Genomic DNA, 13621 nt, shown 5'->3' with positions numbered 1-13621 from the left:
TAGCATGAATAATATGACCATCCTGCTTAAATGCTGCATGATGACTTCCTGCATCCCTGCATTCATTTTTACCTCGCACGTTCTTCCTTTCTTTCTCCTTGCACCCTTCCTCCCTGCATCCCCCCCGTCCCTCCCCCCCCCCCTCCCATTTTCTTTCCGTTAACAGTGGCAGTAACGAGACTTCGATCTGACCTGTTAGGAAAACCCAGACCAGCCTGCCCTTGTGAGGAGAGGAGTGTAGAACCTGCTGGGGGAGGAGAGCCAAGAGGATGGGAATAAAAGAAAAGAAAATTAAAGACGGAGTGAATGGGAGATCAAGTGTTCTCCACGCCTGAACTGTCCGTCCATCCCTCCTCTCATGTTCCCTCTATCTGGAGAGCAGTATTAATTGCAGACTTTAAGACTGCCCGAGACAGGAAAATAAGCAGAGATAATGAAAAGATGTGAGAAATAATAAAGGGAATGCTGGTATCGTGTCAAGAGAGGATGAAATGGAGCCACGTGTGCCAAAACCACTGTAGGAAATGGGGGACGGAGAGTCAGAAGATGAAGAACTCCCCCAGGATGCATTGCAAGCCCCAAAATGATGTTCCTCCATGGTGGTTACATGTATGTCGCCCTAGCAATGGGTAAAGTTAGGAAAGCTGGGAAAGGCAGATGAATAATCACTGTGCATGAACTCAGACTCAAATACATGCTGGTACATTTGTAGTCCTACAGGATTTCAAGGACTACAAACATGTCAGACATAAAACTGACACAACCTGTTCTCACTGACTATTAGACACCACTGACTCATACCGGACGGCGCTCTTTTTTTTTTAACATTTTTTTTTTTTTTACTTAAAGAAAGGCTTCCCCAGCCTCTCGATGCAGTGCATTTAGAGTGTAATTAACATGTAGATATTGTTAAAGGTGAAAGAAGAAATTATCTATTTTGTATTTCAGCTGTAGCGAGGACAAGTTTGTTAACTAAAAATCATTTGCCTGTGTTCAGCTGAGAGAATTTTCCAGTTGTGAAAATCACTTGATATGCTGTTTTAATCGACTGAGAACAATCCTGAATTGAGGCCTTACACAAACAAACACATACTGTATCAGCCTGTAGTGGGCTTTCAGGGGATGTACCATGCTCTCTGGCAGCATATTCTGACACACACACACACACACACACACACACACATGCACGCATGCACGCATGGATGGAAGATTGTTATGTTTGTGTGTGTGTAAGTGACCTAGAATGTCTCAAGCACATGCACACACACACAACAGTGGGCCTGTATTAATTATGTGGAATGGAGAGGGATTCCCCCTCCTGTTGAAAACTGTATTTCAGTTCGAGCACTATGAACCTGAAGCCTTCTTTTCCAGTGTCCATCCTGCCTGTTTTGTCCAATGACAACACACTCCTGGTTACCAAAGTCATGAACTACAGTAAATGTGCACATAAGGGTTGGAGTCCGTATCACTTTGAACTCACTTTGATTCCGAAATAGGTGAATAAAAAGATATTTGTTGGTCTTTGGTGGCATAAAAATACAGCACAGGATTAGAAGTTATGTTAAGATCTATGCTTCTTAAGCCCTTGTTGATGGATTTAATGTTTTAAAAAAAAGAAATTTAATCTAAAATTGACAAAGACAAAGCCTTCAGTATAAATATAAAAGTATGTCTTGATTGATGAATTTCTGAATCTGAGTTCAAAGTGAAAATGATGCCAACTCTAAAGCAGTTTGCAGCTAATATTAGGCAACTTTAAAGTCTTGTTTACCGCTCACTGAATGCCTTTGTACCATACGTACAACCCCAGTGTTTTTCCTTCTTCTAATCAATGCTGTTGATAAATGTCCTTGTGTTGTTTTTTTTTAATTGATCCGAGACACTGGAAATGTTTTGTAACATAATGTATATTTATTTTTTATGGTTTTAAGACACTGGAAAGAAAAGATGATTGTGACTGTAAAATTAAAGACATGATGAATTTTTAACTGGCTTGTGCAGCCTTTTACATGTCCGTTGCCTGGAAAGGAAGTGTGGCTCGTCGAAACATGTACACTACTCGAGGGAAATTAGGTAACATCAACTTTTTTTGGATCAAACAAATGATGAGTAACAGAAAGTGTTACTCACTTATTTCACAGTTTCCTTCTGGGGTAAGTGATGATCACTTGTGAGTAAATTATCAAAGAGAGAGCTCAGGTGTATTTTTGTCTTTTAAAATGCTGAATATCCCATTGTGTCCATTTTACACTGTCAGCCTCTTACCATGAGTGATGAGGTCAAACATTAATACACAATTTATGTTTTGGTTATTTCACAGGAGAGATTTCAGTATTTTTTATTTTTGCCTGTGGCCATCTCACTGGTCTGAAGTGGGCAGGGCTCAACTGGAAAAATATGATTTTATGTCCACCGATGCACCAATTAGAATTAACCCAATATTTGAATCATCTAATGCCAGTTGGTGGGCTGTTTGCTTGTGTTGCCGGGTCACACCCACACGGTGTGGATGAAGCAGATCAGCTGAGTTTTTGACAGTTAAACTCGATAAATGCAAAACTTTAACTTTGATTGGTGCTTATTTAGTCATACATATTTATTTGTATCAAGAACAATTTAATAGTTGAAACCAAGTTTTTAGTGAATGTAATGCTTTAAGCAGTCCTATTTTCATATCACGGAAAGAATAATATTGTGGATAAGGAAAGAAAAGAATGGAGGGACAGATGAATAGACAAAAGTTTGGAATGAATCCAACCGAGGCAACAGATTTCAAACAGAGGTGCACCCTGAAGTGTATGCTATGGAGATGTTGTCCATAAAAGGTAATGTATGGGGAGAGCAGTCTTACTGTCTCAAACTGTCCTGTGCCCAGTGATTAGAGCCCCACTGACTATCAGTAAACGGAATAAGTTTACTGCGGGTGTGTGAGAGGAAGTAAGAGTAGAGGCTGACTGCTCTACTGTGGAGTTGAACCTTAAACACAGAAGAGTGTGTGTGTGTGTGTGTGTGTGTGTGTGTGTGTGTGTGTGTGTGTGTGTGTGTGTGTGTGTGTGTGTGTGTGTGTGTGTGTGTGTGTGTGTGTGTGTGTGTGTGTGTGTCAAAGTGTGTGGGTGGTTAGAGGTATGGTTGTATCTTTCTGAGTGACTGTGTTAATCCTCATAGAACAATGGTGGCAGCCGGTCTTAATACATCCCCTCACTTTGATCCAAACCTTGGCAGGGCACGCACATGCTCACAGTAACTCTATCTTCAGTGTGGGCTTTGTGCCCAGCCAGGTGTCCATAAAACACATTTGGTAGCTCCCATGCATCATGAGATTAAGTTTGAGTTCATCTATGAGATGACTATTTGTATAACTTTTTATATGTAAAGACTATTTCAATCAAATCACTACTACCTCGATGTAGAAAATTTGACAATTCAATACTACTGTAGATCAACTGCAAAGATTTCACATAATGGTGAAAATCTTAAATTGCATTTAACTAATTAAGAGTTATTGGCATGAAAGGTGAACTAAAGAAATTGTTAGACATTTTAGGACGTGCTTATTCACTTTCTTAGCTATCTTAGCTTAGCATAAAGACTTTAAACAGAGGTAGACAGAAACAGGCAACCTGAGGAGACTCCAGGAAGTGACTGCTCCCGGCCAAGATATAACACCCATGCCCCCCCCCCCCCCGCCCAGAAAAGTGTTTTTACACTTATTGCATGGCTTGAACAAACTAGATATAATGTTTTGATGAGGGATCCTTAGAGGTGCAGGTAGGTGGATTTTGTTACAGAGTTGCTGTAGCTGTTCCCCTGCTTTTACAGTCTTTGTGCTAAGCTAAGCTAACTGGTTGCTGGCAAACACTTTTCCCCACATGTCAAAATACTGCTTTAATTTTGAATAAAAACATTTTCGAAAGAAGTTGCATATTAAACAGATACAATTTCTACATTGTGCTACACAAGCTGTCCTTGAACTGGCCACTGAAGATACTATGTTGTTCTTAATAATTGACTGTCACTGCTAAGCCCTGCACTGAACTTTTCCCCCCTGCATTATTTGCATTTTTCCCCCCCCACAGCAGCCCACTTTAAGACCCAGCACTTTGCTCTGGCATTCCAAGGTAAGCCGGTGAGACACAGCCCTTCACTTTAATGTTTGTCTGTAGGAATTTGTCTTCAGCCATATGTACCAGATTACTGGAGATGCACTTAGGTGGCGGTGGATCAAAGAGCTGGGGAGAGTACTTTTGCTTAAACTGTGAGGGGGGAGATGTAAGTGAATTACGTCACTACAAGGTATCTTGTCTCTCCATGTCTTAGTATAGATAAGATAGGTGTACTCATGTCATTGATGTAATGGGTGAGATGCCATGTCAGGGCCTGGAAGTCCATCACACAAACACGCACATGTAAAACCTGTTACCTCTGTGTATTGCCGAGTCATTTATTTATTGTAGGCAGGCAGAGTGAAAGGTTAGATGGAAGGGTCAGGTTTCACAAGCCGCAAGGGCGGTTAGTTGTTATGGCAACTGAAGCCAGTCCTCTCCTCAGGTAACATAAGGTACAAAGATGAAGTAAGGAGTTGGAACAGAGGTATTATGTCAAAATATGACTGGCGGTGGGATTAGTCGTCACAATCATGACCCATGGACGTTGTAAGTTTACAGTATACACTCTGTGATCCATATCTTCCCTTTTACATTACATTAACTTCCGTACCAGTAATAAGTCTGTCAAAACAGGTATAATTTTGTCACATGGTCTATATTTCACTTTGGAATAAAACCTTTGACTTAAAACTTGAATAGTTGAGTAGGCACAAGTATAGTCTCATAGGTCTATCTGAGTGACCCTCTGCCCTCCTCTTTATCTCTGTTCCATCACAGCCAGGCAAACTAAATAATTCAGACTCATGACAGTCACAGTTGGCATCCTAAAGAAACTACTGTACTGAACACAATCAGGCAGGAGGGAAGAGGAGGCCTGATGCAATTGTGCCATCTACTGGTGAAAAAATGCAAAGCCACATGTACCTACTGTAGAGTGTGTTCTTGGACCTCTGTACTTGTGAGGGCAGTAATTGAAAGAATTAAAGGGGTTTTCAATGTTTTTTAGGACCTCTTAGCTGAAAGAGAACCGGAGTAGGGACCCCCTACTGCATATATTGTATACAATTGAGTTTAATATTAATATATTATTTAAACATAATGTTTTAATGTTAAACATACATGTGGAACAGTGACTCCTTATGCTTAACTGTATGGCCACCATAGTGGCTACCTTACCTATAGTAGTAATAGTATAGCTTATCTTCAATGTGTAATTTAAATGTTTAGTTTTTTCACAAATAGGCCAATTTATCTTTGCTATTAATGTGTTGGATTCATATGAATGTATATTTGCAGACATTTTATTTTATGAAAAATTTCAAACTTTAAAAACAATAACTATTTAACGTAATTTGGCGGCCCCCCTGCTTTAACTCTGAGGACCCCCCCCCCTAGGGGTCACGGACCCCCTGTTGAAGATCTCTGGAAAGGATGAGAGACTTAACTTTAAATATGAATGACTAAATAAGCGATTAACAAAGTAAAAGTTTGATTGACAGTGACCTGGCATTTTGATTCAAATGTTGGTAAACTGATCGGTGTGCGGAAATACATGCATCACCTTTCTCCAAAAAGCAAAGGCAGATGTCAGGATGCAAAATGACCGAAATGTTTCTACATGTACGTGTACACGTAACTTTTGGCAGAAAATGTTGTGATCAATTTGGAAACCCATCGCTCATATGAAGGAACTTATTATTGAAAAATAGATTTTTAGAGGCTTTACAATTTCCAAAGTAGTTGTTTGTTTTAGAAGCAAGTTTAGGCTTCATAGGGTTTAATAGAAAAATCTGCACAAAACCCTTGATTTTGTAGCTGCAAAGATGCTATACTGTATGGAAAATGTGGTAAAAATTTACAAAAAGGACTTATTTACATAATGTTTTTGCTAACTCTCCGTCGCTCTGTATGGGTTGACAGACACTGAACAGTGGCCACACCCTACATCTGTGATGCTGAGGCAAGTAGTTTGCCTTGCAAAGCGTCAAATGCATTTGAAAAGAATTGCCCCTTGAAACTTGATATACGTGATCCTTTTTTCATAGACACACACATTTAAAACTGTATGTACTATTGACGGCTAAAACCAAGTTTTCTATGATTACAATTGGGCTTTGGTTAGGGTGAGGGTCAAAGTTTAGCCTAGTATAGGGTTAGGGGATAGATTTGGCGTGAAAATTATAGTTGGGATTAGTTAAAAGAAGAAGCAGCACTGACAATGCTGCATACATACATGGCCCAGGTATTAGTACTGTCAAATAATAGAATGTGGTCAATGGAAGGTCCTCGGAAATATAGCAATCCAAACAGTATTTGAAGTTATAGCAATATAAATTAGTACAATTTAAACAGTTTTTACTGCATGAAACAGGTCATTATAAAAATATTTGTATTACAATACATTAAAAAGACTATTCTCAAATCATAGCTAATTGTTTGCTGAAATGACAACATATTAGTATTATTTAATCAACCATCTTCATCAAATGTGTTTTGCATTAGCGGCCTCATTATCCATCCTCCTCTTCCTCCCAACTGTTCTATAATTGACTCTGGATGCACAGGCCAGTTGCATAAGACACACGTGGTTGTGGAACCCTCTAGAAAATACTGATTTGGGATTAAGAGGTTTATTACGGGGTTTCGTAATGAGCACAGAGGGAGGATTTGGGAAACCTCAACAGCAGTACTTTTGCTAGGAGACATTTGCTGAAGAGGATCACAAACCAGAAATACATTGTGTGTGTGGATGTGGAAGTGTGTGTTAAGCATGACTCAGGGGAATCCCATCTAAAAGCATTAGTCCTCTTGTCCGCTGCACAATCTCTGATGACTATGCAAACCCTGAGTGGTATCCCATTTAAGCTTGTAGTGTTTACAGATCGAGATCCAATGATACAGCATGTGCTGCTAAAATAACCTGCAAGAGATATGATGTCTAAAACTTAGAAATCGACAAGACAACACACGAAAAAAATAAACTTGGGAAAAGGTATTTATATTGTCTCAGTGCATTAGCAGGAGGAACACACTACTCTGCTTACTATGATAAATCCCCCAATTTGAACAGATACCATACTGGAAATATTTACGTAGACTGCTAATAAGACTAAACCTTACATGAATATATAACATAGTTAAGAGAGTTGAGATTGTATGAAAATGGGGATGGACAAAACATTAGAAACACCACTCAATATAATTCAGTTCACTACAACATTACCACTAAGTATGGCCGGAAAATATAGTACAGTTAAATCAACACCTCTATGACACCATTTCAACAAAAAACAGAATACACCTGCAATAACTGATTTTCTGGCCACTTGGAGGCAGCAAAAACAAGTTTTAAACACAATAATGACATATTATCCAAGTTGCCACAGAAAAGTTAGCAATAAGTGGCCTGTTTACACATGCAGCAGATTATTAGCAACATTAGCATTTATTTGGAGTCGTGTCTTTGGCCGCCTGACAAATTTGAGTTTAGTATTGAATCTCCTTTTAGCTCTGTTTTTGGTCTCCGCCAACTGCTGAGAAAAATACCTGGCTCTTTAGCTGTTTTATGCTCCCCCATGTTCACTAGCTAGGTGCTATTCTCGCATTGCCAGACCTATCTCCACAGTGTTGTGTCAGCGTCAGTGCTGGAGTAGCTTGGTGTTAAGTTCGTCTGGCTTTTTTGTTGTTGCTTAAAACAGAAAACCATGCTTAGTAAAGTGGTACCCAGCAGTTCTTCAGATGGTACACCAAGTATTCTAATGTGTGGTAACAATGAATTGCCTATATTACATTCTGGAGCCATGCTTTGTTTTCCTGCTGCTTTTTATATCATCTGATCAGTAATGCAAAGTACTGTCCTATTGGACATTTCTCTATGGGACTCTAAATATCCCTTTTCTGTTCTCTAAAGGTCTACAGAAAGTACTCATGAACTGGACGTGTCAGTGCCTCAGACATTTGCCTATGTGAAGGCAAGCTAAACATGCACTGTCTCTCTTTATAAGCCGTTTAGTCTTTAGCAGCAGCTAAAGCCACACAAACATGGACTTCTCGTCAAGCCGCACATGGGAGACAGTAAGACACAGCTTTGACTTTTTCCAACTGTTTGACCAACCTAATGATGGGATAAAATGATGAAAGTCTGATCCACTTTTGTGCTAACTTGTTGAATTCTTACTGTATGTAGGCTGCTCACAGACAGTATGTCTGTGGTGAGGAGGATGTGGCAGCCATAGATATAGAACAATATCTATGGTGGCAGCAACCCGGCAGCCGCAGGACAATCAGGCCGAAGCTCTAGTGAGGACAAGACTACACTGATCCTCATCGGCCTAATTGGTAGTCTGACCGCAGACATAGAAAGTACTTGTGATTACTTCCCCATAATCTATGGTCTCATCTCAGGGGTCAGGAGTCAGTTGACTCCTATTTCTCTCCCTTATTTTATACCTGTCACACTCTTCGGCCCTTCAAACCCCTCTTCTTCTTTGTCCATTTTGATCACAAATTCATTCGCACTGCATAAGTGCAGCAACAGGAGGATTGTCAGAGGTATCTGTTTACTCAAGTTCACTTCACTCAGAAACATGACTGCTGAAACAGAGGGATAACTGGGACTTCAGCGAAGACTCCTGGATTCCGTTACTTGCAGAAGGCAAGAAGAAGCTCACGGACGGACAAAACAAACATGCAAAGGTTAGCGCTTAATGTTTTTTTGGTTCTGAATTTTATTTTCAGGATTTGTGAAATACTTTATTTTCAGGAGTAATGATGTTCAAGTGTCCATTTATCTATTCAGCCTATTTGAACTCATTGACTTATTTTAGACATCAACCACAAGAAGTCGAACATAAAGCGACCTGTAGGAGAGATGGTAAAAGAAGCCACCTTTAAACTTAACAAATACATTATATCCATGTATTTAGACTAACATAAATTGTTATTTATGGTTATATTAGGGTCAAGTCATAGGTTATGAGGTCATAAGAAGTAGGCTAGTGATTCAAGGATTGATCTTATAAAAGAGAAATAATCAAGTACAAAAATGAACCTAATAACTAAACTACTGTATACAGTAGATTCTAGTAAACTGCTATTCAAACAGGTCTGTCAGAGACAGGGCCAGAACTACCAGGACAATGAGGTCATTCCCTCAGTATTTTCTTCTGGGAATTTTGGGGGTTTAGCAACTTACCTTGGGCAGATTATATTCCACTGTTAAAAACTAATTTCAGTATTTTTCCACCAGAATTTGTTTCCTGTGTGTGGAAAGGGCTTTGAAACAGTATTTAGACCTTGTCATTAAAGTATTTTACTGGTCTGTAATTCCCTTATTTGTTATAATTTCTTAATTCTGGAAGATTCATGGGAATAGGCTAACTATTTAATTTGATAGGGAAAACATATTATATATACATTAATATACTTGAATAGAGGAGATGATGGCAAAACTCACTGCACTGTCACAAAGTCAGAAGGAATGGTACAGTAGCCTAACATTAGTATTCGTCTTTTTGGTTAATTAAAAGAAAAAACAGAAATGCTTAACGACATTGTAATCAGGCCATTGTTTACCCACGTGTTTTATTATTTAACACTAGTGGCAGCCACAGGTCGGCGATAAGAGGCAGAGGTGACAGTGTTTCCGTCCAGTCTCTGAAGCATCATTTACCGCTAACGGCCCCTTTAAGAAAGCAGCGCCGAACACTGACGAAATCTCCTCGGCCCAGCTCCCTGCCAGTTTCTGCGAGATCAACAAGACGAAGGCAAGCTTAGCTAATGTTAGTATCTGCAAGCTCCGGGCGAACGGTGCTAGTCAGGGCAGCTCTCTCCAGTACAGACAGGAGGGAGACGCAACTGGTATCTTTTTCTCAGTGTTTGCCTATCTAACCGCTCAACACTCAGCAGGAGACGGAATTTAGCTAGTCGGTGGACAGACAAGCGGATATTGTTGAGGATGGATGGACCAAGTGAGCGGTTTTCGCCGTCGTGAGACTGGCGCTAATTTGGACGTCCTGAGCAGCAGGTGTACTGAAGGATAAAGCAGACTAAAGGCAATCTCAGTGTTCATGAAACTTTGCTACGATTTACGTGCTGGGTAAGAAGACTTTATCTTTATAACGTTCTTCAAACGTGTATTGTTAGACAACAATTAACGTGAAGGGTATTGTTATATGCCAACCGCCTGTCTTACTGTTTCGTCGGGGTCAGCCAAAATGCGGATTAACTGTTACAGTATTTCTCATGTTGTGTAACGTTATGTTGTTACAGATATGAGAAAATGTCCGACCGTTTGAGGGTTTATTGTAATTGTTAACTCGAGGCCTAACGTTAGCTAGCTAAATTCAAACTCCAGTGTTTATTTCAGTCGCTGACTCAACTGCTAGTTAAAATATAACGGAATCATTTGAATTCAACAGTGCAGTGTGGCTTAGCTAGCTAACGTTAAACTGTTACGTACCATTGTGAACATCAAAGTCTAACTCCTCCCTACCAGAGGTGCATTTACAATAATATACATAACGTTATAATATTAAAAAAAAAAAATAGAATTATCTCATTACCTTCTAAACCTATAAGACTGTCGTTATCCTTCTTAAAAAATGTTGAAAATCAACCCAAAATATTCTGCTATACATACAGTGATAAACCAGATGACACATTCTTTCTGAAACTGCATAATGTATTCGAAAAGTGCTGGGGTGATATGTTCACTTACAGTAGGAAGCTGTGACATCTAAGATGTGAGAGCACTGTTCTAAAAGGTGTTGTCAAACCAAAATAAAATTTCCCATTCTTATCAGTGGGGAAGTGGGGACAAGCATTCGATTTCTGCCCTGAATTGATCCCGCCTTGTTCGCCTCACGCAGAGTACAAATTTGGTGACACTTTGTCCCCATTGTCCATCTAATTTGAGAGAGAGGGCAGATTGACATGTTGTTAAGGAAGTATTGATGGTTTATGTCCTGGTTTATATAACTGCATGGTAAAATAATAGCAGTAGAGTAGGAGGGACACTGCATTGAAGGCAGTGAGTGCCAGGGCAGGGTTATTAGAGGGTAACGAGTATTTTAAGGCTGTCCATGGTAGCTATGGTAGCCCACTGAATTTCTGACATTTTCAAAAAGAGCACAGGGAATTGGTTATCTCATTGTCTCAGAATGAAGATGAAAATGCGGAATAAAGGGACAAATCATACACCTTTTGTAATCCTTTGCATATCAGTGGTGTTTATAACACAAACTAACCATTCAAAAGCTGCAGTGAAAAAAAAACTAACCTGGACATGATGTTGACTTTGAAATGCACGCCATAACTGACTTTTATTTGTGTTCAGCCAACTACATGTTGCCCGTAGGACTGCACTAGTGAGCTAGATAAAAGCAAGTGCATTCTTTTCATTCCTACCATATCTTAATTGTTCTTGTTTCCAAATTTGTTGACTGGGACTCAACATGAGACCCCTATTTAGCCTCCAACTACAAACAGAGCAGAATGTGTCTGATAGGTCTAATTACAGTTCATCATATCTGCACTCTCCTCCCTCCCTCCCTCCCTCCCACTGCATCCCCAGGGTTGACATCAAATAAAAACAAGAGGCTTGATGAAAACATTTACGATAACAATGTGTATTCAGATTGAGACTTAGTTTCAACTTAATAAGAATGTGGATACCCAGTAGCTACTTCTGTTGGGTAGATAGTGGGCAGTTTGGTTGGAGAGGTGATACAATAGTTGCTTGTAGGCCTGTTAGTAAGAATGGGACCTGGCAGTAGGGCTGCACAATTAATCGCAATTGTATCGAAATCGCAATATGGACTGGTGCAATATCCAAATTGCAGAGGGGCGCAATATTTGTTAATGGCAAAATATGTGTCCAACCATTCTGAATTAGGTATCGTGGTGCTGCAGAGACGTCCCAGCCTACAAATCGTATCCTACAGACTAAAGAAAACAATCTTTGTTTGGTACAGATCCTCGCAAAGATCACACTATAATCATGTTAATTTCTTTCAATAATTAATAATTTTCAATGAAAATAATAATAATACAAAAACGACCATTCCCTCCAATATTGTGAATCATATCGCAATCGCAATATCAGTCAAAATAATCGCTTTTTTTGCATTACTGATCAGATTAGATATTTTCCTCATGTTGTGCAGCCCTACCTGGCAGCATACGTTGTTTCGTTACAGACAGTTATTATTCATCATGGCAGTAGCCTGATGTTTTTCTTCTTCTGACCATCTGTTGCCTGTCTCTTCACTATGAATGCAGGAAAGTGATAAACAAAAGTAAAAGCTACTCCTTGGAACATTCTATGTAATTCTGGCAATGAAATGAGATAATCCAAAGGTCATGTTAAAATCTCACAGTCTCACAGTGTGTTATGAAACTTGTAGAAGTTGAGATTAGCTCTACAGGTGAGCCTCCTGCTATACTGAGCCTTGTTTCTGGGTCAATGACGAAAAAGGGTAGGCAAGATGAGAAAATTGAAAAACTTTGAAAAAGCTTTTTTAAAAACATCCTTGGAGTTTCGTTAAAATGTATATTTTGTGTTGTACATTTTATTTCATTTGAAATAGGATTTGCACCAATTTCTTTTTACAAAGGTAGGACCAAATGGACCTAAAATGTCAAGTGGTGTAACCACAAAGGAATGATAAATATTTAATATTTCATCCACTACATTGTTTGCTCAGTTATCTACAAACACAAGGACACCTCCATCCACCTTTACCTAATCATAACCCATTGCTAACACACCAGCCTGGGGAGAGGCTGGCGCAGTCACACAACAGAACAACAGATAGGCTAAGATATGCACACACACATGCACATAAAACAAAATGACAATGTTGCAACACACACACATGAGTGCACTCATACAAATAACTCCTATTTCAAAATTTTACCCCAAAATAGATTTTATAAGGATTACTTCTAAATTTAAATTATATTTGTTATTGCAATGTCAAGTGGTCGATGTGCTGGAAACAACTTTATTTTTCTAAATAATCTTGGACAAAATGTGTTTTTTACAGTGGATTAAAGTATTGTATTTTTCTCAAACATTAATTTACCTGCACATGATCATATTTTCAAGAAAAATACTGGTTACCCCATTTGACACAAACCAGTTACACCACCTGACGTGATGCTTCTGTTGTCAAAAACCTTGTGGTGATGATAGGATGGCCTTGCACGGTTGTATGCAGCACATTTGAGGTAGAGCACCTGTAAAAGGAAACAAGGTTTTCATAAGTCCCCAAAGAGGAAACACTACACTGGCATTTCCAGCTAACAAGCGCTTATTCTCAAACTTTCTGTTATTGGAAAACAAAAAACCTGACTGCCTAATGTCCCAGATAATACAGAATGTGGCCTACTTGTGCGAGTGCTCTCGCCTGTGTTGTACTCAACAGTGTGTGGTTGTTTAAGTAATCCACTTACAGCCCCATCCACCCCTTCCCTTCATGCATGGTTGATAGGCAACACTTATATAGGAC

General features: G+C 39.4%; 2 protein-coding genes across 9 annotated transcripts in view; both read left to right on the top strand.

Moving 5' to 3' along the window:
• celsr1a (cadherin EGF LAG seven-pass G-type receptor 1a) overlaps positions 1 to 817 on the top strand; it is a 91359-nt gene extending 90542 nt beyond the window's left edge. For 3 of the 4 annotated variants that reach the window (XM_031284898.2, XM_031284897.2, XM_031284895.2), the window contains one exon: positions 200 to 817. In XM_031284898.2, coding sequence (XP_031140758.1) covers positions 200 to 227 — 28 coding nt within the window. In that variant the 3' untranslated portion in view covers positions 228 to 817. Of the gene's footprint in view, positions 1 to 166 lie in introns of all 4 variants that reach the window. The other variant, XM_031284896.2, reaches the window with a different exon arrangement.
• An 8932-nt stretch (positions 818 to 9749) lies between these two features.
• Positions 9750 to 13621, top strand: part of gramd4a (GRAM domain containing 4a) — a 50738-nt gene continuing 46866 nt past the window's right edge. Inside the window, exon 1 of one of the 5 annotated variants that reach the window (XM_035995846.1) lies at positions 9750 to 10206. In XM_035995846.1, the coding sequence (XP_035851739.1) occupies positions 10178 to 10206 (29 nt within the window). In that variant the 5' untranslated portion in view covers positions 9750 to 10177. The remainder of the gene's footprint in view (positions 10207 to 13621) is intronic. The other 4 variants (XR_004895979.1, XM_031284900.2, XM_031284899.2 and 1 more) reach the window with 4 other exon arrangements.

The sequence above is a fragment of the Sander lucioperca genome, chromosome 20, assembly GCF_008315115.2.
Source record: "Sander lucioperca isolate FBNREF2018 chromosome 20, SLUC_FBN_1.2, whole genome shotgun sequence".
NCBI classification, from domain to species: domain Eukaryota; kingdom Metazoa; phylum Chordata; class Actinopteri; order Perciformes; family Percidae; genus Sander; species Sander lucioperca.
The sequence above is the reverse complement of the archived record's forward strand: the minus strand, read 5'-3'. Positions and strand labels throughout refer to the sequence as shown.